At 44.6% G+C, this 26,171-nt stretch overlaps 1 protein-coding gene across 4 annotated transcripts; it reads left to right on the top strand.

Moving 5' to 3' along the window:
• Positions 1-16,161: 16,161 nt before the first annotated feature.
• Positions 16,162-26,087, top strand: paqr3a (progestin and adipoQ receptor family member IIIa). Of its 4 annotated transcripts, none has more exons than XM_048244263.1 (7): positions 16,162-16,445; positions 17,120-17,340; positions 17,948-18,120; positions 18,290-18,445; positions 22,609-22,806; positions 23,034-23,124; positions 23,772-26,087. In XM_048244263.1, the coding sequence occupies exons 2-7, from the start codon at positions 17,156-17,158 to the stop codon at positions 23,866-23,868; spliced, it is 900 nt and encodes a 299-aa protein (XP_048100220.1). In that variant the 5' UTR covers positions 16,162-16,445; positions 17,120-17,155; the 3' UTR covers positions 23,869-26,087. The 4 variants fall into 4 exon arrangements, with proteins under 4 accessions (XP_048100220.1, XP_048100219.1, XP_048100218.1 ...); XM_048244262.1 differs by having other exon boundaries at positions 16,166-16,433; positions 17,948-18,110; XM_048244261.1 differs by having other exon boundaries at positions 16,167-16,445; positions 17,948-18,110.
• Positions 26,088-26,171: the final 84 nt, after the last annotated feature.

Raw genomic sequence — 26,171 nt, 5'->3', positions numbered from 1 at the left:
CTTCTTTTTTTTCATGCCTGCCATTCAAAGCCCTTTTGGTGACTCCCACATTCTCCAACATCTCAGCAATGTCCATTAGTCTTATCATTAACAATCACGGACCTTGGTATTTTTTTATGTTCCTGTATACATCCCTGGTTACCTCAAACCATTGGTTTTTTAATGGATTTTCCTGAAAATGTTCAGAGCTCCAAACTGTACAAGTGTACCAAGTTACATCCTTTTATGGAAAAAACAACCTAATTAGCATACCATAATGTACAATATATATATATAAGTCCCTATAAATATAGTTCATTTAAAACAAACCAGAATATGGTTCTCGGGCTAAATACAGACTGCAATTATCCATTTATTTAAGTGAAATAATAACAAAAGATCACAAGGGGTGTCCATGTAGCTTTGCTTGGCTCCTAGTAAAGGTTATGAATAATAAGTTGAGGTATAAGTAAAGGATGTGGGGGTACAAAGTTTTATTGTCATGAGATGGTTTAGATGGTGACAATTATTGACAACTATACCCTTACAACTGATACCCTACTATCTATAACTATAACTAGTTATAACTACTAGTTATAACTATACCCTAAAACAGATATAACATCACTAAATCAGTGATTTATTACATTGGTAGGAAGAAAATGTAATAATTTTTTAACCTTCCCACCAACGTAATAACTTCCTGCAAACTTAATTTCCCACCAACATAATAATTATTAAATTATTACGTTGGTAGGCAACAGTTATTACTGTACGTTGGTGGGAATTTATTTCGTTTGCAGGATTATTTTTAAAACGTGCTGATTTTGTGCCGATTTTTATTATGTTGGTGGTTTATTACGTTGGTGGGAAGTTATTACGTTGGTGGGTGTTACATTGCCCTGAGTATTATCCAGGTTAAGTAAATTCTGATACTTTTCACATGTCCGACTCTTGTGAAAAGAAGTAAATAAAAGCACTGTCGTGACCTCATGTCAGTCCATGAGCAGCTGTTACAAAGCTGTTTTGTAACAAAATAGATAGAGGTTAAGAAGGAAATAATCACATTTTGATTTCTCAAGACAAAGGCCCTAGAGAACAATACCCATGATATAAAAAAAAAAGGGCATTTGTGTGAGGTGAGGGTGTTTTGCAGTAGAAGGACTAACAAACACAATGCTGAGAGTTGACCTGAACAGGAGAACACAACTCAGACAGTGTCAAGGGGGCTGGAGAGGTGGCATGAGGGGTCAGAGGTCAAACAGCTATCATGCCAAAGGCCACACCTCACACAGGTGGGCAACACGGGCACAGATGAACCTATCAGCTGCCTGTGCCAATCAACCACAGCAAAACCACAAAGAGACTAATAGAAGCACCAACTTTCTATACAGCTTACTAAGGGATGATGTAAACAAAGAAAGAAAGAAAGAAAGAAAGTTAGATACTTTTTGTTTTGTTAGGAAGTTCATTCACGTGTTGAACTGCAAGCTAACATTTTTAGCTTGTAGTTACTTAGTGCATTATTTACTAGTTAGTTACCTAGTTAGCAACATAATTCATTTATCCCCAGCTCTCCAGGACTCCAATGCCAGTGTGGCAGACTGGTTTTCATTCCTGTCCCTGGGGCTGGTGCTGGAGGCCCTCACCTTGAGTGTCACCTGCCATTAATCTTCTCCCACTATTAGCGCTAAATGGAGCCATGCTTGGCTAAGCTGGCTAGCTGGCTCCAGGAGCCGCAGAGAGGCGCAGGCCACACCTGAGACAGGTGTCTGGCAGCGGGCTGGAGAGGGGAGCCGTGGCCCCGAGACACAGATCGATGGCAGCCATTAACTCAGCTCCACTCCACGGCTCAACGTGGAGGGAACCATTTGGACAGGGAGAGAAAAACAGCACAAAGAACACGACATGACACCATAAAGAACTGGAGTGTAGTGGTGCAGTCAAATGTCAGTTTTAAAAGTGATGCCTTTAGGACTATGCAGTCCATTTTTAGAGGTAAGGTTGTACAGTTAGGGTTGGAAGGAGGGGAGACTAGTTTTGTGCATTAGGTCACGTAGAGGGCAGGGGAGTGTGGTGTGTTAGGTCGTGGAGAGGGGAGTTTGGTGTGTTGGGTTGTGGAGAGGGGAGTTTGGTGTGTTGGGTTGCGGAGGGGGGAGTTTGGTGTGTTGGGTTGCGGAGAGGGGAGTTGGGTGCATTGGCAGGCCACTAGTTGTGATGGGTGGGTGGAGACAATGACAATCCGCAGCTGCCGTCCTAACCTGCACCCACCTGCCTCTTTTAGTGTGTGTGTGATTGTGTGGGTGATTGGGTGTGTCGGTCGTGTGTGTGTGTGTGTGTGTGTGTGTGTGTGTGTGTGTGTGTGTGTATGTGTGTGTGCGTGTGTGTCCCACTTCAACATAAACTTCCATTCAAGTTTATTTGCTTTTGCCAAGCTCTGACACAGACTTTGGTCCCAAACTCACTCTCCTATAGGAACACCAAGTGTCTTGGATGATTCCAGAGCAGCAAGTCTTGAGTCTTCCTCTGCTTGTTTCCCATACCCCTCCTTCCTCTCTGCCTGGGCTGTCTGAACCCCTCTTTTTCTGTCTCTTCAGTCCTTCGGTAAGGTTATCGGCTTTGTCCATTCTAAATATCCAGAGTACATGAATGGCAGAGCACATCAGAGAGAGAGAGAGGGTGTGAGTGTCTGTGGAGTTGGGGGCCAAGAGCCAGGAGCCAGAATGATGGTGTGTGTGTGTATGTGTGTGTGTGTGTGTGTGTGTGTTTGTTGTGTGTGTGAGAGTGTGAGTGTAGGGGGGTTGGGGGTCTGGGAGCTCAGCTATGAAGATGCGACGCAGCATGAAGGTCAGATCGCCACCACCGCTGCCAGCCAGCAGAGACCACTCCAGGGGCCACCACACCAGAACTCATCCACAAGCCATTTCACTGCAAGGAGACATTAACACACACACACACACACACACACACACACACACACACACACACATACACACACACACACACACAAACACACACAGGCACACACACACACACAGGCACACACTCTCTCACACACACACACACACACACACACACACACACACACACAACACACACACACAGGCACACACACACACACACACACACACACACACACACACACACACACACACAAACACACACACAGGCACACACATTCACAGATAGCACACACACACACACATTTACAGTAAGAATAGACAGATGGTATACCATATAAACACACATATAAGTCATACATATGTACATACATTTCAACACATGTAATGTTTTCATCACATACGACCAAATAGATCAAAAATACAAAATTAAACACACTCAACACATTCTCACTTGTATTTATGTATGCATAAATACACACACACACACACACACACACACACACACACACACACACACACACACACATAGATGTTCATACAAATGAGTCACACACCGAGACACTGTACACACATACTTACACATGGAGTCACGTTTGGTATTCACATGTGGCAAGCCATGTCAGAGGAACATGAATATTTCATCCTTAAGAGTTAACATCAATTATTCATATAACCCTCTCCTTTCAATCTGATTAAATTAATTATGTTGATAGAATAAGAATTAGAGTTTTTTTAAAGGTTAATATGATAATGTTTATATTATATTTGTCGTGATGGATTCAGTCATTACTATTAATTGGATAGATGACGGTTCAAAGCAGACAGGGTCATTTACACATGAGGATTTTGCGGACTGTGTGGCTTGCCAAAGACATCTCCAACTTCAGAGAGTACAGTGTGATAGCCTAGGCCTGCTGATGGACTGTCCCAGTGGTACCAGTGATGGGACCCTCCCTCCAGCAGGCTGTCTCTCTGAGCCATTCTTTTTCCATAATCAAGTAAATGTGTGTTTCATTATTCAATAAAACATCAATGTATGTCATTCCCTACCCAGTTGCTTCACACAGTTGCTACAGCATCACAGCAACACAGCTGACTTAGCCATCGTGCTCAGTGCGAGTTGGTAAGTGTCGTCCTTAAGCTGCCTGTTAGTGCACAGTGGATCAGAGAGACATGTGTTCCCGTGTTCAGCACTTAGCCCAGTGGTGGAGGGCAGTGGGACCCCCTCACCGCTCCTCATCCCCCGCAGGGAGGGAGTCCCCATCCTACTGAGATTTAATTAGCTAATTAAAGCAGTACCTCGTTTGGGGGGTACAGAGAGGGAGAGACAGACAGAGAAGGAAAGAGAGGGAGAGAGAGAAGCATTGAGGAGGCAATAGAGTGAACAGTGAAAAAATGAAGTGAGATGAGAAGAGAGATCTAAAGTACAGAGAGGATGAAGAGAAGAGAATGATGGGGAGATAAAGAGAGAGAGTAAGGTAAAAAAGAAGTAGAGAGAAAGAAGGAGAAAGAGCACGAGTGATGTTATGCAGGTATGCCTGAGCCGTATTAAGGAGTGGTCTTTTGTCAAGGCTAGTGGACACACCACATCAGCTCTGAGTACTAAGGATGACAAAGACAGACAAACTAGGGCTAGGCAAAACCATTTGCCCTCGAGTGTGTGTGTGCTTGTGTACTTTTTTCTATTCGAGATGCATGAGTGAGAAAGAGAGCGGAGGAGTGAATGAGAGAGTAAGATATGTGTGAAAGGAAAGAGATACTGTAAGGTGTGTTATATTTGTGTGTATTTGTGCTTCAGTATGCTTAGAGTCTGAAGCTAACTCCACATGGAAATGAAATGAGGAAGAGGGAGGTCTAGCACTTTGGGTACAACCGGCCCTTTTTGCCACCCCATCAAGGCTTTAAAATCATAATACATTTGGCTAAGCTTGAATCCAAATGTGAGTGGAGTTCCGTCAGGGCCCCTTACTGAGTGGGCTAGCGCGTTAGCGGGCAGCAGCAGCAGTCTCAGGGCCCCACTGACTGATACTGGCTCATCATACTTAATCTAGGGTGAAATTTCCTGCTCTGTGCTAAATGACTTGCAGCCTTCATGAGAGCGGCGGATATTTATTTTTCTCAGGGCTAATGACCTGTCCCACAGACCCTCCCACTGATGCTTATTTACTAGGACCCAGATGCTTGGGCTCAAAATGAGTGGTAATGTCAGCAGGGGACATCCTTCTTGCCGGAGCCTCTGATTGAATCCGAGTGATCCCATTGACATTGACTCTGTGACTTTTAAGGCCATTACCTCTTCTCTTTTTTTCCCTCACTCTTTTTTTTCTGCGGCAAGAGAGAATGAGAGAGAGAGGAAAGGGAGGGAGGGAGGGAGGGAGGGAGGAAGAGAGAGAGGGGGGAAGGGAGGGAGGGAGCGAGAGACATGATCACCTCATCATCACTCCAGAGCTGACAGCTGATTAGCAACAAATTACTGACAGGAGTGCAGGAGAGGTGGGGAGGGAGAGAGAGGAGAACAGGAGGATAGGAGAGAAGGGGGAGGAATAAGAGGGGGAGCAGAGGAGAATAGAGGAGGGAGAGGACAGGTATAGGGAGAGGAGAGGGGAAGAGAGGTGGGAAGAGGGGAGGATGAGAGAAGAGAGTAAAGGGAAAACAGGTGAGAAGTGAGGTAGAGAAGGGACAGGAGGAAAGAAGAATGGAGAGTAGGGGAAGGAAGAGCAGGAGCTACAGTGGTGGAGACAGAGCGCGAGGAGCACATTGGAGGCCATGGAGGGAGGGAGAGAGAAAGAAAGGAATTGAGGAGAGGAGACAAGGAGCAGGACCCAGAGAACAAGTCATCATCTCTGCAGAATGGCCATGTGTGTGGTCTGTATGGGGGTCGTGAGATCATGATAACGTGATGACAGTATAAACACGAGCCACAGAATTCACACATTCAGCTCAGGCAAGGAGAGGGAGGGGAGACAGCTGCTTTTCATACAGACAAAGAGAGGAGAGGAACAAACCTCACAGAGGTGGAGACGGATGCATTAAGGCAGAGTAGTGGTAGTATTCAATATGAATGGGCACATCAGATGTTTTATATTAGTTTTTAGGTGTTTGCACTATTAGGGATATAGTCAACTCCCATATACGATGACTTGACTAAGGACCTCTGAGACTTGTCATTTTAACCCTGATTCTATAGGTCTACGGTCCTGGTAACACACATGCTTTGACATGTATTTATCATCAATACAGGAAAAAAAATGTATAAACCTATAAAAACACACATTTATAGGTGTGTATGTGTGATAGGAACTATTAGCTAATGCTATAAGGCATGTTAATGGGGAAGCTGATGCTTTGTTAGGTATCCTCATTGGCGGAAAATGAATTCACAAGTGGTCAGACGGTAGACGGGTGTCATGTGAAGCTAATGCTAGCTATACTGAGAAACTGACCAATCTCACACACGCCCTGCAATATCATAATTACAGCATTAATTGCAGCGTAATAAATTCAGTAGTAGCACATTAGGATTTTGTGAATACATTTCTGTTAATGCAATCAATTTGTGCGTTAGATATTACCTGTTTTAAAGTTTGCCAGTTATGGCTGGTGTTGTAGGGCCTTTTCATGGCATTCACTATTAAGTATCCAAGTCCTGTAACCCACTGTTAATTAACGTGTTTTGTTAATATCGAAGTATTAAACTGATGTTTAGTAGTCATTACTAAATTATAGCTATATCATATTCTAAAGTAACCAAGACCAAGACAGTTCCAGAGCTGATAACTCCACATCAGGCTTTGTGTCCAAGACAGTCCTCTAAGTGTGGGACCATCATCTAACAGGGTGGCAGAGAGAAGAGACATAGGAACATGGGACATCTCTTATCATCCGTCAGAGTAGCCCTCCCCTGTGGGGTGGATGAGAGGGGACACTCCATTTGCTGTGCTGGATCCATTTTTAATGCCGGCGCCAATCCGAAGCGCTCTTTTAATGACACATAAGTCCCTGTGAGGGGCGCTGGGGAGGGGAAAAGCACTCTTGCTCTCGTACCCAACGTCCATGGTGCACGTCATAGTTGACTAAAGGCAGCCACATCTGAGAGACTCCCGCGCACCTGAGAGAGTCCCAAGTCAGCGTGTAAAGAGCATGTTTACGACAGCTGTGGCCTGAGGATTTTTTTTTTAAGCTAAATGACAGGAATGGATTACGTCTGGGGAACCTCTCGGGAATTTGGTTCATGCTGTGGAACTTGGTGTTCTTCCATTCAACTGACTGGAAAAATAGTTCTTCTGTCCCTGAGAAAGTGTCATGAATAGAGAAAGAAACGGCACAGATGCTCTCAGCTCCTTACACTTCCTTGTTCAGAGAAGTTGGGTAGTTGGGAAGTTGTATGGTAACTTGTTTAGGGAATAGAAACCTTAAAAGATGGGCATTTGATTTGCATTTGATGCTAATTATGACCGCTGCGCAGCGAAGCTATTATAAAGTCCTAAACAGACTTCATTCATTGTATGAATGTCATTTCAGGCCAATTGGTGCCCTATCGGAAGTTGTGGTGACCAGCAACTCCTCTAAGGATGTGGTGTAGTTTATAGGGCTGTAATGGACTTCCTAGACACGCTTACAGTATGTCCACACGCCGTCTTGTCTTGTCTTGTCTGTCACACGGCAAGGTTGTCCCTCGTCTCTTCTGTCTCAGTGTTCCTGACAGAAATGGCCACCTCTGGGACGATCAGACCACAAAAACACTGCAGGTAAATCTCTATCCGTCCCCCTCAGTAGCGGAGAGAGAAAGAGAGAGACAGGGAGGGAGAGAGAGAGAGAGAGAGGGAGAGAGATCCCGCTGTGTATTAACAAACAGCGCATCACTGTCAACACATGATGCAGGCAACCAGGAGAAAGCCCTCATAAAACATCAAAACCACAGAGCGAGTGCCCAGGCGTAAATACACACACACACACACACACACACACACACACGCACACACGCACACGCACACACACACACGCGCGCGCGGGACGTCTTGTCAATCTGGCCTGCCTACTCTTAAGTGACTGGCCTGTCAAAAGCAGACAGGCAACACATGAAATGCATTGTGGAGAAAATGATGGGTTGTGTTCCAGACACAACAGACCGAAAGCACTGTGTGGATCACATGCCAGTCAGGTGTGTACACAGGGGAGGAGTCAGTCACCCGAATCATACGTACAATACGCCACTATGGCACATAATCATAAAAGTCATACTCATAGTCATAGATTTGTTTAAATCCAAAATACTATAAACATCCTTCACCCCTATTTACTTCACAGATATAATTTGTCTCAATAATGATTATACACTGTGCCTTCATACACAGTTTTTGTTTGTTACCACAAATGTTCTTCATGAGATATTGCATTATTTCTGTGGTTGCTTTTTATAAGGAGTTCTAACAGCTGAATAGCATTTCCTGTTCAAGTGGTTGTCATGGTAAACTGGACTCAAAATGGCCCCTCACTTCATCATGTTCCACTAAAGCTTTTCATGTCCCTGTATTGCCAGAAAAGACACACACACACACACACACACACACACAGGCAGACAGAGGGAGATATAGAAAGGGAGAGAGGGAGCTCTGACTGACATGTCGAGTGGTAGATTAACTGCACCCTCAAGTTCCTTTTATTCCCCTGTTCCGGGGGCTCACGCTCATTTACATAAACAGATAACCCCCCGATAAAAATTTCCATTAGACAAAGGTGAAATGGATCAATTTTCCCTGCCAAGATAAATCTCACATTTTACACCGACAGGGTCATTACACAAGCCACATTTCAGAAATAATGTATTTAAAAATCAGGCGATAGCCGTCGTTTCCAGCTTTCCAATTACCTTTAAGAAAAGCTTATTCTGTGGACAATAAAGCACATTACTGCACAATATGATACAGTCCATAAAGATCTCTGTGTTTGATGAGAACGAGAAGAAAGCTCAGCACATTTAGGGGGGATGTCACAACCCCGTGGTTATCACTGACACTTCTGAGGGGGCACCATGCAAATGTTCTATTACGCCCAGTCCAAATAGATTAACAGTCCTGTTAAAAAAATAAACAGGATTTTTTTTCCTCCCGCTCTCTCCTTCTCTCCACTCCTCCACCTCTCCTGTCGTTTCTGTCCATTTTTTCCCCTTTCTTTTTTTGATTCAGCTCGGCTTGAAGGGTGGCGAAGAAAGGTGAGTGTGTGGTGTGTGTGTGTCTGAGTGTGTGTCTGTGTGTGTGTGTGTGTGTGTGTGTGTGTGTGTGTGTGTGTGTGTGTGTGTGAGTGAGAGAGAGAGAGAGAGAGAGAGAGAGAGAGTGTTTGTGTGTGTGTGTGTGTGTGTGTGTGTGTGTGTGTGTGTGTGTGTGTGTGTGTGTGTGTGTGTGTGTGTGTGTGTGTGTGAAGATTGACAGAGAGGCAAGGTGATGCCACCGGTGCAGGGCAAAGAGAATGAAAATCTCATTAGTTCTCTTCCACCCCAATTCACGGATATGGCTCTGACCTTGAGACACGCTCCATCCAGTACCCCGCCCCCCAACACACCCCCTCTCCACCCCTCTCTCTCTCTACCACTTCCTCTCTATGCCTCCCTCTTTCTCTCTCTTTATACCATTTCTCTATGCCTCTCTTTCTCTCTACCACTCTCTCTATGCCTCCCTTTTTCTTTCTACCAGTTTCTCTCTCCCACCCCCTCTCTCTTTACCACTGTTTTAGCTTCTCTCTCACTTTACTTCTGTCTATCTTTTAGCCTCACTCTTCCCCACATTCTCTCCATCACTCTCTCTCCCACTGAAAAACTTCTTTCTCCATCTATCCAAGGGGCCGTTTACACGAAACCGCCGGGTGAATTTTCTCTTACCGCTTTCACACCTTTAACGACACCGGCAAGAAAAAACCTTGCATGTACACACAGATGTGTAACTGGCTAAATGTGCTGTAGTGCATATGCCAGACCAGATAATTTCGAATGGAAGAAAAACACTGTTGAAACAGTTTAAATGATAAAGTTGTCGGCGTGAATCAGGCGGTTTCAAAAGTTCCCACTTCGAAGTCTCCTAAACTGCCGGGCGCCATGTACACGCATGTTGAAACCCTCAGTTTAAAAAACTGGCGTAAACGGCACCCAATTCTCATCCCTCTTTCTCTCTTATGGCCTCATTCCCTCCCATGTTTGTGTCTCTTTCAGCACTCTTTCTCCCTCTCCCTCTCTCTTTTTCTCTCTCTCTCTGAGGTAAGTCAGGAGGGCTTTACTGCCCTGGGTCTTGCTTGCTTTAGTGGCATGTGTTGGGCTCAGCTGAATTAGTGCCAACCCTGCCGTCAGCCCCAGACCCTGGGCACTCCAGGGGTGAGGAGGGAGGGAGGGAGGGTTCACGGTCGGAGCCACCCTCTCCACACACCCCCATCTCCCCAGGAACACAGATATATATGCCCCCGCCCCGCCACAAGACCTCCCCTCCCCTTCCTCTCGGAGGGCCTTGGACGGAGCTCTGTGGCTTGCAGGCAATCTCCCTCAATCATCCCTGGCCTGGCTGAGGACACACGGCAACTTCTCAGAGATCATCTTTAGCAGGAGCCGTAGAGAAGCAGGTCCGTGTGTGTTCTGTTACTCCTGACCAAACAAAGGTTTTGCCAAATGATAATCAGGTTGATTGGAGGTTTTTGTGTTTTCACGTGGTGTGACTATTTATGTTTCTTTTTTTCATTTTTTTAGAAAGAGAAAAGAGTGTAGATTACATGATTATTACAGTGATTACATACATACAAGAAAATACCCATATACATTAAATTGATGGGGAAAAAAGTAAACAGTAAACTTAACATTTACTCTTCACTGAATTTATGTCTTATTGTATCTAACACATGCATGTGTGTAACACACACACACACACACACACACACACACACACACACACACACACACACAATGCATTCACTCCCAGACAAACAGAACAAAATTAGCATTGGAATCTATCTCCCACACACACACTCACACACACACAGACACAAACACACACACATAATGTCCCTGACAGAGAGAGCTCTGGCTGGTTATTGGCCCTTTACGAGACATTCTGTGCTGATGAGCAGAGCCAACGGGAATGCTGCTCAGGCTGAGGTCACACATATGCACACACACACACACACACACACACACACACACACACACGAACGAACGCACGCACACACACGCACGCACGCTTGCTCACACACACACACACACACACACACACACACACACACACACACACACCAGAGCTGAGCTCAGCAGTCAGTTGCCATAGTACCATCTAGTGGGAATGCAGTCAACCTGCTGTGCTATAATCTTGCCCTATGCAGGGCTCCACATCCATCAGATAACCTGTGTACAAACAGTTCACACAGGGGTTGCTGCCTCTTATGCCCAGTCACAAGCACATTGTGACTCTGTATTATGGGTTGAAGGAATTTGGTAGAGCTAATACTGAAACACTATTAAATACAACTGAATGCATGAAAAGAGAGCATTTCAATGACGACATCATGATGAATTGGAAATTCGAAATTTGTTTTTGTACTTAAAGCAACTGATTCAGTTGACTGGTTACATTACATTAATTTGTCGTTCGTTCATTCATCTAGTCATACCTCAGTGGTTGTGGATTACTTTAAGATAATGTAAACTAAAGATTGACCTGCGATAAGTGGACAATAGGTGGTGGTGGTCGTGAAGAGTCATTGGAGGACCTCAGAGAACCTACTGAGACTTCAGTCCCAACTCTCTGTTTGAACATAGATGTATACAGGCTGACACCTGCAGGCCAACTGCAGAAATACAGCCTGGATGTGCACAGACACAAATCGCTCAAGAATAGGTTAAGAAATGAAGTTCAGAACAACTTAGCATAATCAGATATGCAATGAATGTGTTGTTGTTGTTGTAGTAACCACTGAGGTATAATTTCAGTGACAGTGTCTGGAAAATTGTGCTTAACTTAATTGCACACAATCTACAAGTACTTCACATTGTAGCTTTTAGAATTAAATATCTACCTGCTGTACCACTGGTACGAAATAACAATTTCAAGCACTGAAGCACAGAAATTCCAACTAACCTGCTTTGTTTACCATTTTTAATCAACCTTTTTGCAATTACCGGTACTCAACATGTAATTGACAATCATAACTCCACATCCTCCTACAACTTGTGACTTACACATGCAATATGCGTCAGGATTTAGGACATACTGTGCCCACTCACAAGTCCTTGCTATTTTTTTCTATTTCTTGCTATGAAGACAGTTGATAACTTGATGTTTATTTTAAAGCAGCTTTGTCCCTCTGAGGATATTCAATTTAATTTCCATGGAGCACCAGACCACAATAGAAAAAAAGAAAGAGACAGGATAACTTGGAAAAGAGCAATATGCATGAATAATCTACAATCAGTGTACTAATGAAAGGCTTATTGGTCATTGTTGGAGAGAGACTTCTCAGAGTTCAGTCGAGAGGCTTAGCTTGTCTGGTGCCGATTCAAAAGGCCGCAAGGCTTACGATTTTATCCATAAATGAGGACTTACCTCGCTCCTTATCCGGCCCGGCAAGAAGTGACACACACCAAACAATTGTTAATATTACAATACATTAATCTTGTTCCCGCGGACGCTCTACCCCACATGACAATCACAGTGGAGCCTCTAATCTCGCGCTTATTGTGGAAATTGTTTTCCCTTTTCTTCGACCCCCAGGGAATTGTAAGAGTGAGAGCCCAGATGTCATCGAAGACACTGAAGCCGGTGAAGAAAGGAAGGAAGGGAAAGGCTCAAGATTAACATGCAATTTGATTTCACTCAATATTGTTGTGCAGATGAAACTTTTAAATGCGGAGACCGAGGGGAAGGAGACAAAATCCCTGACAGACACTTGTGTCCTCATTTTTTTCCTATCAGCGAACAGCTGCATAAGAATGGCCAATGTGGGCTCCATATTTAAGGGCCTATTCATGTGACTGAATAGCAGATACAGGTAAACAAACACAAGGTTCATCATTTGGGGCCAGTTATATTATTGTATGTATTTACATACCGTAGAGATACAACTCTTATATGCATATTTATGCCAATATTCAGTGAGTCCATTGTGGTTCCATCAATTGTGTCTTGAGTGAGATGGTGTGAGTGCAGTCGTCAGCATGTACAACATGCATGTTAAGATATCCTATAGTTTACTAGAGTCTAATGCAAACTCTAACTCTCTAATTAAATAATTGCATGCTCAAGAAGACTGCAGGCCTATGGACATTTGAAGTGTAGAACTTGAACAAATGTAATTCTTAGAAATGTATTTGCCTAATATAAAGAGAGGGGATCAAATCTGCGGTCACTTGTTTGGACAGAATTCTAGCTTCTGCTGTGTTTTGGACTTGAGAAGTGCTATTTTCAGGAAGACCAAATAAGACAAGAAAATGCACAAGATGTTCCACAAGATGTGCCATTCACTGCCCCCCCGCTCCTTTGTCTCTTACAAACATCTTTTGTTTCTACTGAGGGAAAGGAAACACCAAACAGATCTGTCCTCTTTGCTCTGAGCCATGGCTGGTTACGTAGAAAGCGAAAAAGAGGAGAGTAATAGAAGAATACCGCACTGGATGGCTTTAGCCCCTTTCTGAATGTCAACCCACCACACCCCGCCATCCTCGCTTCTGCTGCCCAGAAATAGCCAGTCGACCAGAGCTGCCCAGACAACAAGACACAAAACAAGCCGCAGCCCTCACATCGAGTGAACGTCCAGCCTGCACGGCAGCGGTGATCCGAGGAGGAGGGGTCGGGCTGAGAGCGGAGAGGGGGCCCTAGTCTCCGTCCGACGGGTCCCCGACCACAGTGCATCAGTGGCGGGGAAAGGCGATGGGAGAGGACACCCACAGCCGGAGCTTGGCATGCATCCTGCCGCACACAAACACACACACACACACACACACACACACACACACACACACACAGAGAGAGACACCCCTGACACACTCCCTCTGTGTGGACACGGCAGACAGGGCCATCAGCAGCAGATGTCTCATGGCGCAGGCTATAAATAAAAAAGGGGGGAGGGCGAGAGGGATGGATGGAAAAAGAGAGGGAGGGAGAGGGAAGAGAGGGAATGAGGGAGAGACAAAGAGATGGGAGGGAGAGGAGAGGAAGGAGTACCAGATACAGAAGAGAAGATTAAAACTGATAGAGAAAGGGGAAGAAACAAAAACTGAGAAAGATGACATGAGACAGAAAGAAAGAGAAATGGAGAGAGAGTGAGAGAGAGTTCAGTGGAGAGCTGACACAGCCTGCTGTTTCCCAGCATGCATCAGCAGCGCGCCGCCACACCAACCCTGTCAGCTCCGTATTGAACGCCTCTTGGCGCAGGCCCTCTCTTTGGACCATAATGGACCCCATCTCCACAAAGACTCTGGCCAGTGTAGGGAGGTGGCACGCAAGCTGTGCTCTAGGCTGTCAGTCTGGGCTGGGATCTGTCACAGGCAGGTTGCTGCAGGTAACACCACAGGAAGGATCCATTTCAATCAGGCACTATGACTGGGCAGCTAATGGGAATACCATAGCTTTTTTTTAACTAAGAACACAGTTTGGTTTTCTTGGCAATAGAAGCCATTAAAAAAGTACTTCTTCACTTGTGCTCAAGAACTTGAATGGCTATCAATGATGATTACAAGCAGTAAATTGATTCTATAGTGTAGAACAATAGACAGAAGAGGCAGAATGTATCACAGCAGTATAACAAGGACTATGGCACAGAGAGGATCCTAAAACAGCCTCTCTTCCCTGCAGCATGGAAGGCTACCACGAGGGATAGCATGTGACCCACCACTCAGGCAAAACTAATTGACTGACCACTAATAGTGCCAAGTAGTTGCATATTGCACCTTGAGCAACTGTGTCCTATTTTCCCACATTAACAGAAAGAAATGAGGACAACCCCGCAAAGTGTGGAGGGTTTAAAAATAGGCAAGTGCAGTAGCTTGTCACAACGCATCAGGCCAAAGGTGGCCAGGGCGCCGGAGAAAGCGAGAGGCCGCTTCGAAAACACACTGTCAGAGTCACCGTTGCCCTGTCCCTCCGATGGCTCGCAGACTCCAGCGGAGTCGCTTGCTGGCCCTGACGTCTGGTCCTCTTCACCCAGGCGCAAGCATCACCAGATGGACAGGCAGCCGCAGCATGTCCAGCTGGGGCTCCCTCAGTGTGCACAAAGGGCGCTCTGACCAGACTGCGATTTGGAGCCCACATGTCACCGTGTGGTGTATGTGTACAGGCATGTGAGTCAGTTAATGCATTTAGTGTGTGTGTGTGTGTGTGTGTGTCTGTGTGCTTTTTTGGTTCATGCAAAAGCATCATGCAAAAAATAAACAAGGCAGATAAAAGAAAAAAAATAGAGAGAGAAAGAGAGACAGTGAGGGAGAGAGGGGCTGAAAAGGACACCACAAATAGGCCTACGAAAGTAACCTAAAGAGAGAGAGTGAATTCACTGAGTAGGCCTATGTTGAATTTTTTTGCATTTGGACACACATGTCATGCGGAGATCGAGAGAGAGAGAGAGAGAGAAAAAAAAAAAAAGTGTGGCAGTGCAGTTGACAGCTTGTTGAAGATCGCAGCGCTGAAAGGTGAATTAGGCGCGCTAATGAAGAACTCACTCCAGCTCGAGAGCCACGCAATTATCTGGGGGTGTAAAAGCCGAGGACGAAGTGTGATTGTGCCCCGCGGGGAGTAGGCCTACACCTGAGAGGTTGCTGGAATGCCTCAATGGAAAAAAGCGTGTTGACAGCAGTCTGCCACGAACGTTTATCTGCGTAAAAATTATGACAATTTGTGATATCATCTCACAGCAACATGCTGTCGCCCACAGATGAAAACAAACTCAAATTGCTGTGGTGGGATGAACTCTGAGAAATGTCCTTAGGGCAGAGTCATGTGCCATGTGGACCTTCACTGGAGTCTCACACTGTCACTTTACTAGCCTTTGGATTCATTGGAGATAAATAACTAATGAATTCGCTCATTTGGGTAGTTTGCATCATGGCTGTATCATCAAAGATAGACCTTTAACAGACTAGCCTACGACATAGCCTATAGTTTTTGAATGAAAAAAAAAAGGAACATGCCCAAAATGATGGATGACATGCCTGATTGATTAGGAGTGGGCACGTTTAACTAACTTACAGGATTAGGTCGAATCACTTGGTTGACATCATAGACTAAGGTTACAACAGGTTAGAGGTCCAATTTTCTGGTTTCACTTGTTGATGTCCTTTGTGCATATTCTGCGCAGGCAATATAATAAGCGTACTAATGGTCCTCATTCTTTTCCAGACTGCCCTGTTGGCCTGGCTAACGCAAAACAGGCTATCTGTTTCTTCACTTTCCTTACCTAAACCGTAATCTTAGCTAGCCTGTTTTAAAGGGATTATGAAGAGCAACTCTGAGACAAGAAAATGAATCGCGACTCTGAGAGGGTATTCTGAATTCAATCAATATGAGCTGCTCGACGGCACGCTTTGCACTCACAGTGAGTTTAAAGGTAACGAGAAGAAGATATGAATGAACTTGCAAGATAGCTAACGTTACAGTAGTTGGTTCGCTAGCATAGCAAGCTATTTGTTAGCTGGCTAATTTAGGAAGTTAATAACGTGAAATAGCCAGCCAACTGACCAAAGCTATACTAGAAAAGTTGTCACATACCTCTTTTTGATAGTATTGTATTAAAATCAAATATGTGTAATGTTAACTATTGGTCAGTATGGACTTTTGATGGCATGACGTTAGAAATTCACTAGCTAATCAGCTAACAAACTGGATCCTAGTTAGCTAAAGTTAATCTAAATGCACTACAATTGCAATTTTAGCAGCAGCATAGTTAGTGTAAAGGTATCTTTAGTGTAAGACAGGTAACTTTAGCAAGATAGCTGTCATAGCAGTTTTCTTAATGTTGACAAGCAAATGGTTTTACCAACTTTGTCACTGTTAGGCTTAATGTGATTTGCTGTGAAACATTGGTGCGATCTAAAAGAGAGGAATACCTGCGGTCTAATGAGTGATCTGCATCTGTCTGTCGCTAATTAGGACGATTTTAATTTTAATTTATTGTCTTATAGGTGGGCTGGCTGGCTTTAACACACAAAGCCTAAAAGCCTTGAGTGTAAGGCAAATATTGTTTTGTCCAGACAACTGTTGATCCTCGTCACTGTCTTCCAGTCCAGATTTGCGTTGTGTCTGTGAGATGCCCTAACCATGCCGCAGAAGCTGCTCAAGAGTGCGCAGTACATCGAGCTTGGTAGCTACCAGTACTGGCCGGTCATTGTACCCAGAGGCATTCGGCTTTACACCTACGAGCAGATACCCGGCTTCCTTAGGGAGAACCCGTATATCACGGATGGCTACCGAGCCTACCTGACCTCCAGGCTTTGCATCAAAAGGTGGGTGAGGATCTTAGCCTATTGAATGAACTGGGTCACATTAACAGCTCTTGTGTTGACAGCCTGTGGCAAAGAGAACCTCAGTTGATCTCAAATACTAGTGTTTTACATGAAACAATCAAGGAACAAGCCACGACATTGCACCTTTGTCCTATGAGAGAGCTTTTTAGAAGTACACTGTAGTACAGTTCCTACATTTACTTGAATGATAATTTTTCCCCTTAGGAAATGATGAGCAGGAGCATAGCACAAGATCCTGGGCCCCTGCATAGGCAGTCCTGATGGGCCCCCATGTTATGAAATTTAATTAGGAAATTAAAATATCCAGGTAAAATAAAATATATTCCAGACTTCTCAAGGGCCCTCTGTCCCCTTGGGCCCCTATAATCAGTAGTGGTTTTACCCCCAGTCCGACACCCCTGATGATGAGCTTTGTTTTTGAATTAGTAGTAGCCAACTGGTGGTACTCAATCCTTCACTAGTCAATTTTAAACTCATCAGCAACTGGTCATCCATCCATCTTACACTGAGAGTAGAACTAGTGAGAGTGAAGAGCTGTAATCACTCTGTGTAACGTCAGGAGCGCGGTCTTCTTCTTCCTCCTCAGCCTCCTCATCCTGTCCAATGAGACGGTGAACATCTGGAGTCACCTGCTGGGCTTCCTGATGTTCCTGACACTGGCCCTGCACGACATGACCACTATACTGCCCGCCACTGGCGCCTCCAGGGAAGACTACGTCATCCACGCCATCGGACTATTCTGCTTCCAGGTGTGTGTGTGTGAGTGACCCTGTTAACATTTGTTTTAAAAAGTTTGGTTATAACGGTGAATACAAAAAAAATGGTGGTTATCCGATAATAAGTGGTCATGTCTAAATACTACATACTGTGTGACTCATGCCTTGAGTTTCAGTGTACCCTAACATTGTGTGTGTGTTTGTGGTCTCAGGTGTGCATGTTGTGCTCGGTGGGATACCATCTCTTCTGCTGCCATCGCTCAGAGAAGACCAGTCGCCGCTGGATGGCGCTGGACTATGCTGGAATCTCCATCGGCATCTTGGGATGCTATGTGCCTGGGGTCTTCTACGCCTTCTACTGCAACAATGTAAGTTTTAGTATCGTTTCTGCTCTCCCCCCTCTCTCAGTCTATTCCTGTAGAGTGAGCAGCCTTTATAAACACAAAGAAAGTCTTCTCTATTTGAGTGAATGGTTTTCAATGGTAAGTGTCTCCTATATCCATTCTTTTATTCACAGGTTTAAGTTATTTGTGGTGTATCATTGATAAGGATATCTGTAGTTTGCGGGTGTGTATGTGTGATCGTGTCTTTGTTATATTGACACACTGAAATGTATTGTGTGTGTACAGTATGTGCCTCTCAGTGGTCATTTTTTTGTATGTTTAAAACACATGTGTGTGTAGTGTAACAATGGCAGGGCCAGATTTATTGTGTGTGTGAATTTAATGTCTCAGTGTGTTTACAGACGTGTGTCTGTGTGTGTGTCTGTGTGTGTGTGTGTGTGCGTGCTTGCTGTGCGTGCATGTGTGTGTGTGTGTGTGGTACCATTGACAGGCCCAGATTTATTGGTTGGCCTGAGCAGCACTCTCCCACAGTGGGCTGACCTAGCAGATGGCTGCCTGTCTTTGCTTGGGGCATATGCTACCTGTGCAACACACACATACTCTTATCATGCTCAAATTCTTCCACACACACACACACACACACACACGACCACACCATCATACTAACTCAGTACCCCCCAAGCACATACACACACATATGTTTACAAACACATACACAAAATATGCTGAACTGTGCACAGGTGGTCACACACACACACACACACACACACACACACGGACACACACCATTTAGAGGGCAGCCCACTTCTGCGGGCGAAATGCATTTATACCAGGGGGAGATGTAGCATTCTGGTGTGCATGTGGCTCTGCCGTCTGTTACGCCAACAACCTCAAGTGGCCAAACTGTGTGAGCTCTGTCAACAAACCAGGCAGCCGCTCTCCCTATAAGAGTAGTCTTTTCAGCACCATTCAGCATTCAGTCTCTCCTGTTTATAAAGACATAAACACTTGTGTTTATCAATGTTTACTTACTATTAGAGGCTTGTGTCAAAGCAATGTGCTGAATAGGGAAAATATATATGGTTTCAGTATCTGACATCCACATATCTCAAACAAATCACGTCTGTGTCTGCTCTATTAAAACTGCAGAAACACACTTCTGGCCCTGCTTTTTGAGGATGAAACCAGGAAGCGGTGTATAGCAATGTTGTGGTTTCAGATGAAGTACCAAGCACTATTCCTTCCCTTTCCACCTTAAGCGTTCTGGCACATAATGGCTGCCATGAATCACTCAGGTGGGTGCTACACATTGGTGGTGGATAGTGAGGTCTCCCTTCACCGTAAAGTGCTTTTTTTCACTGTAAAGCACTGAAAGCACTTTATAAATGCAAGTTGTTGTTGTTAAGCACTAGTAAAGTTGGTGAACACTAGTGCAGTTGAAGAGAGCTCCCACTCGGAGATGGTTGGATGAGTTTGGGCCCCAGACGGCCATTTTCTCTCTTTCTCTTTGTGAGAAGGAAGCTCCTGAGACTTAAGTGAAAATGTTGCCTTGGTCCAAACAGGAACCAAGAAAGTGGTTTGGCACTGCTGGTGGAAAAGACCCCAGCTGAGGATGAGAAAGTTTGACATGTGAGAAGATTTTTTTTCTTTTTTCTTTTTTAAGAAAACTTTAAACAGATTTCCCACTTCTTTGTAAGTTGTACTTACTCTTCAGGAAGTCACAAAGTGGTGTTAGCCTACACTCTGCAAACTGAAGCACTTGTCTCTTCTTGAGCATAAACGGTGAAAGTCACAGCTGCTGTGCTATGTGGGCTCTACCAGTTTTACAGCACGTCATGAGCCTTTAAGCTACGTGGACTACGTGTCTGATCCGGGCAGAACACTTTCTTCATAGTTCTATGTGTCGATCCTTTTGGATGAAATCGCTCCCAGATGTTGATGCTGCATTTTGATCACATGTTCAGTGATGGTGCTACTGGCCGCTGTTTCCATCTTTAGTCTGCCTGGCAGATGGATGTTCGCTGAAGGGGTCTTTTAGTTATGACTAGTTTGTGTGGTGTGTGGTAAGACATAGCTGACATTCACATTGCTGTCTTAGGATTGATCTCTTACCATAGAAATGATAGATCTTTAATGATGCCTTATGTATCTCTCTCTTTCTCTGTCTCTCCCTCACTCTCTCTCTCTCTCACACACACACACACACACACACACACACACACACACACACACCTTGCTTTCTCCCTTTCTGTACATTGTCCTCATACTCTGTCTCTCCATATGTCATGTTTTTCATCCTCTGTTTCCCCATTTATTTCTCTGTTTTTGTTTCTCTCTCTTTTTTCATCTTTTGCCCTTTATTTTCTCCCTATGGTACTATCTCCTCTCCCTTCCATTTCTATATCACTCCGTAATTTCCTCTCCTCCCTTCCATTTCTATATCACTCCGTAATTTCCTCTCCTCCCTTCCCCTCTCTTTTTCCACCATCTATCGAATTTCTTCCAGACCTCTTCTAGACCTGCCCCTTTTCTTCCCTTCCCAATGATTTCAGTCTCCCATCCATCCATCCATCCATCCATCTATCTTCTCTCTGCTTTTTTGCAGTCTTTCTCACACTTCCCCCTCCTCTATATTTCCTCTCTCTCTCTCTCTCTCTCTCTCTCTCTCTCTCTCTCTCTCTCTCTCTCTCTCTCTCTCTCTCTCTCTCTCTCTCTCTCTCTCTCTCTCTCTCTCTCTCTCTGTCTGGGCGTCTGGCCTGCCACTCCACTCTGGTCCACTCCCCACCGCCGTCACCCGGGGGATGGGGCCAGCCTCGCTGTGCTGCGCTGCCCACGCCAAGCGTTTAGCTTCCGATGCTGGGTGACGACTCAATCTGCCAAGTCCCCAGAGAGGGAGAGGCAGAAGTGTGTGTGTGTGTGTGTGTAAGAGAGAGAGACAGTGAGGGAGGGAAATGGAAAGGCAGAAGGAGAGATGGATGGAGGGAGATTCAGAGATCGCTGATGCCTTCTTTTATTCGCCATCTTGATTCATGTGGTTATACAGTATTGTGTTATGTGCTGTGAAGTGTTCATCATTTTATAGATTATAGATAGCATTATACATATAGATGCTCTGTGTATTTGTGTGAGTGTGTGTGTGTATGTGTGCACTGCAGTGTATTTGGTGACAGCGTTGGACATAATGCTGCCCATGTGTCTGATACTGATGCTCTGCTTGTGTGTGTGTCAAAGTCAAAGTCAAAGTCAGCTTTATTGTCAATTTCTTCACATGTTCCAGACATACAAAGAGATCGAAATTACGTTTCTCACTATCCCACGGTGAAGACAAGACATATTTTACCAATTTAAGTCCACAGACAAACATAACATTCAAGTAAACAAAAAAGTAAGTAAATAAGAGGGCACATATAATAATGAAAAAAATAAGAGCAGCAAAATTTGGTTGAAATTGTGCATAGACAGTCAATAAAATACTAGTGCAAAGTCAGGCCAATAAAAGGCCTGGGTAGTTCTGTTTGACCTAAGTAAGAAAGAAAGTGGCATAGTGGTGCAAGTTATGTAAGAGCAGCAGAAGTGTTGTGTTTTCAGGACAACAACAACAAGTTGTAAAGTGTACAAGTGTGCAAGTGGAGTAGTGCAAGCGCCATTGTGGTCCAATGTCCAGGATGTTATGTAGCTGAGGGTGGAGGGGGGGAGGGAGGGAGAGAGTTCAGCATCCTTACAGCTTGGTGTATGAAGCTGTTGGTGAGTCTGGTAGTGCGGGAGCGCAGGCTTCTGTACCTCTTCCCAGAGGGCAGTAGATGTGTGTGTGTGTGTGTGTGTGTGTGTGTGTCTCTACAGTACTGGTAGCAGGTGTATTTTGTGGCGGTGTTCCAGTGTGTTCACAGATACTCATGCTCTGTGTGTGTGTGTTCCTATTCACAGATACTCATGTTTTGTGTGTGTGTGTGTGTGTTCTTCCCAGATACTGGCAGCAAATGTACCTGGTGGCAGTATTGCAGAAAGTCATGTCCTGTCCCTGGGTCTGTGTGTGTTGTTCTCCCCCAGTATTGGCGGCAGATGTACTAGGTGGTGGTGTTACAGATACTCATGCCCTGTGTCTGTGTCTGTGTCTGTGTGTGTGTGTGTGTGTGTGTGTGTGTGTGTGTGTGTGTGTGTGTGTGTGTGTGCGCGTTGCACTCCTTCAGTACTGGCGGCAGGTGTACCTGGTAGCGGTGTTGGCCATGACGCTAGCCGTGTTCCTGGCCCAGATCCACCCGCTGTACCTGAGCAAGCAGTGGCAAAGGATCCGCTCCGTCATCTTCTGCTCTGTCGCTGGCTACGGCCTCATTCCTACAATGCACTGGGTATGGCTAAGCGGGGGCATCCACTCAGAAGTTGTCCAGGTAATAAATCCCTCGGTGGGCAATCCCTTTGTTGCTACGGAAAATATTGTTGTTTTTTTTTAACACTGAAAACCCCAAAAAGAAAAATGGTAATATTGAAAATGAGAACAATAGGTCTTTTTAAAACTACATGTTTGAAGAAGAGCCTCCTGTTGGTGGCTGTGTCTGTTCCCATGGTCTCCTCTGTGTGATGCCTAGGTTCTAATGACGCTCTCTCTGTCTCTCAGGCATTTGTTCCACGTGTTCTGGTCATGTACGTGATCGCAGCGGCTGCCTTCCTCTTCTACGTCTCCAAAGTTCCGGAACGTTACTTCCCAGGTGAGGTTCTGGTACATGTTAGCTATGACTGAACTGGACAGGACAAAGCTAATCAGAATAGTCAACCACCATACTGTACCAGTAGCACGCTGTGAATATACATTGTAACCACTTTTATTGGTTCCTGACCGGCACGTAACATCTGTGTTATGACTGTAGTTTCTCCTATACCTGTGTCTAGTGTGTGTGGCTCATGCCAATTCCCATGCCTCATTTTAAACATGTGCATTAGGCCTCCCCAGACAGTCTGCTGTGTAGAATGACCTTCCATGAGGCCTGCTGCTCTTTTATGACGGGTCTCCTTGTCAGGAAGACACTAGTGAAATGAGTGCGGAGAAGAGAGATTTGTGTGTACAGTAATACTGAGAGTGTGTGTGTGTGTGTGTGTGTAGCGTGTAGCTCTCCATTGAATTTGTGCTAGATGGAACTCCAAAATTAAGCCAGACATGGACTGATGGTTTTCTGTGGGTGATTGTCACCATATCATATCAAGGACTAGGCATGTTCTGTGTGGTACTATGCTAAAACTATGCACTTCCGTAAGTGTACCAAGCAAGACCTTAGGTTTTATTTGGTATCTAATGAAATTATGTGTGTGTGTGTGTGTGTGTGTGTGTGTGTGTGTGTGTGTGTGTGTCCACCCCCAGGCCAGCTGAACTACCTGGGTGCCAGTCACCAGCTGTGGCACATGCTGGTGGTTCTGATGTTCTACTGGTGGCACCAGTCCGTGCTCTTTATCACTGACTACAGGCACAGCCACCCCTGCGCCAATCACCCGCTGCACGCTTAGGCCAGCCACACCCTGTCGGTCCGTCTGTCTTCTACTGACGAGGTCATCAACATGAGCCTCACCTCTGCTGACCGTAGGGATGATGGAACTTTGAAAGGCCCTAATTTGAAATGAACTAGCCCTCACTTTGTGTCAGACTCTCTTGGGCCAGAATGTTAATAATTGTTAGAACTTGCTTCATACAATCACGCAACACTAAATAGAAGTGCCTACCATGCCCATCCCTACCGATTTGCTGAGCTTCAAAGACCTGTGTGAGGGAAAGTATTAATATTTAAAGGCATATCGAAGATTTGTAGCTTCTACTTAAGGAAATTATTCATTTTTGTAGCAATTGGACTGTTTAAGCTATTGTTGTCTTGTGCTTACCACTTCCTTCAGATTGTTGATGACGAATTGAGAGATTTTGTTTTTGTTTTTCAGAAGACCATGTCGTGCTGGGCACAGTGAAACAAATATTATACATATCAGTCTTACCTGTAATGTACATGTTGCCACAGGTCCACTCGTGTCTTCACAGTAGTCAGAACAAGGGCCACAAACAGCTCCCTATTCCTCAATGTACTTTCTCTGAATGTCTGTCTTTGTATTTCTGTGTTGTGAAACTGACATTACTCAGTAGTGCAGGCCATACATTCAATGTTGTGATGCAGACCACGCCTGCCCCGTAAAGTAGTGCAGGCTACACCTGCGCTGTTCCTTCACTTTTGGGAATGTCTGCAGTAATATCAAATGCTGGATGTTGTTAGATACTGTGCCTGGAGCAATAATCAGTATAGAGGGAGAAATGCATGGCAATCACGATGGTTTAACCAAAGACTGAAGGTGAAGGTTGAGCACAACCGGTCACATTGGCATGTCCATGAATGATTCGAGCAACTAAATGTGTATTAACTGTAACACTGCTAAAAATATTTTTTGTTATGTGATCAAGTTTGGCATTCTGCATTTCAGTGTATGAATCATACGTGTAATGGTTTGTTTTCATCTAGTTTTCGCAATTTTTATTATTTTTTCTGACAGAGATTGTCAGTCGATCACAACTGCGATTGATGTCCTTGTTGATTTATCTGTTGTCCTTAGCGTACATAAGCATAGGCATTTAATGTATACTACTGTCACTAACACGTTTAGGGTCTTGTAAGGCAGAATTCATATGATACTTTTTGGCTGCCTAGTTGCAAACGTAATGGTGGAAATGTATTCTGTAACACTTAACTGTATCTGAATTTATGTCCGCTATTTATTTAATCTATTTCAGTATTTAGTTATAAGACTTTAAAAGGATTATTTTGTATTTAAAGTGTGCGTATGTGTGTGTGAGTGGAGCATAGCTCTGTCCATCTACAATTGTGGTGTTAAAATTTAACCTTAGAACAAACAGTCACCTGAGAGCGAGATTCTCTCTTCACAACTAGAACTAGGCCTACCAGATGTTCTGTGTGGTACAATGCTAAAAATATATACTTCAGTATTATTTTATTAGGATGTGTTTTGGTTTTAATTTTGTGTGAGTATGAACTCAAGTCATACTATTCTGCTAATGAACGTTTGTTTGGTTCAACCCCATGTCTGGTGATGTTCTGTACATGGAAGCGTTGGGAGGATGGGGAGGGTTTCTAAACTCCCCTTGGGCTGGCCCCTCTGCATTACTGAACCCGGAAGCAATCCTTCAGTATCACTTTGAGAATGTGCATCACTGACACCTTCCTGTCCACACGGACATGAGTGGACCAGAGCAGAGATGCATCCAAAGGCCTTTCACAACCCTCAATCAAGAACCCTTCTAATTAAGAACTCTTTAATAGAACTCAATTAATAACCACATGATCCCCAGCCTGGCTTGTGATTGGACTATCCTTCTTCCTGTGTCTACTCTGGAGAGAAAGCCTTAAGTGTCTCACCGCTTGTGGTGTTTACATTGGAAAGTGAAAGGAGGAAATGGTTGGATTGTGGAGTAATTTATCTTGCTGTATGATCCGTGTCCTGATTGTTTATACAGCCCAGTCTGTGTGGGACATGTGACACACTAGACGCGGATCTTTACCCCTATACTGAGCTCATCTGATGTTTCTGTGGATAGTCTTTTGTTTTTTTTTATACTCAGACCTGTACCACTATGCCACTGACTAACTTGAATGATTTGAAATAAATGGGAAACCCTTAGAAGCCACCACAGATTCTTACTGTCATTTCCAGCTCGTGCTGACTTGCCCATGCCTGCATCCACTTCTTTGGGGGAGATTTGGGAATTGAG

Source organism: Alosa alosa, chromosome 5 (genome assembly GCF_017589495.1).
Source record: "Alosa alosa isolate M-15738 ecotype Scorff River chromosome 5, AALO_Geno_1.1, whole genome shotgun sequence".
Taxonomy (NCBI): Eukaryota; Metazoa; Chordata; class Actinopteri; order Clupeiformes; family Clupeidae; genus Alosa; species Alosa alosa.
Note: the sequence above shows the minus strand (reverse complement) of the source record. Positions and strands in the feature narration are given on the sequence as shown.

Bases quoted from the DNA above. Each gene is read 5' to 3' on its own strand.
- paqr3a (XM_048244262.1), top strand. From the start codon at position 17,156: ATGCCGCAGAAGCTGCTCAAGAGTGCGCAGTACATCGAGCTTGGTAGC. The intron at 17,341-17,947 runs GTGGGTGAGGAT...CTTCCTCCTCAG, and splicing joins TCCAGGCTTTGCATCAAAAG to CCTCCTCATCCTGTCCAATG. The intron at 22,807-23,033 runs GTAATAAATCCC...TCTGTCTCTCAG, and splicing joins TCCACTCAGAAGTTGTCCAG to GCATTTGTTCCACGTGTTCT.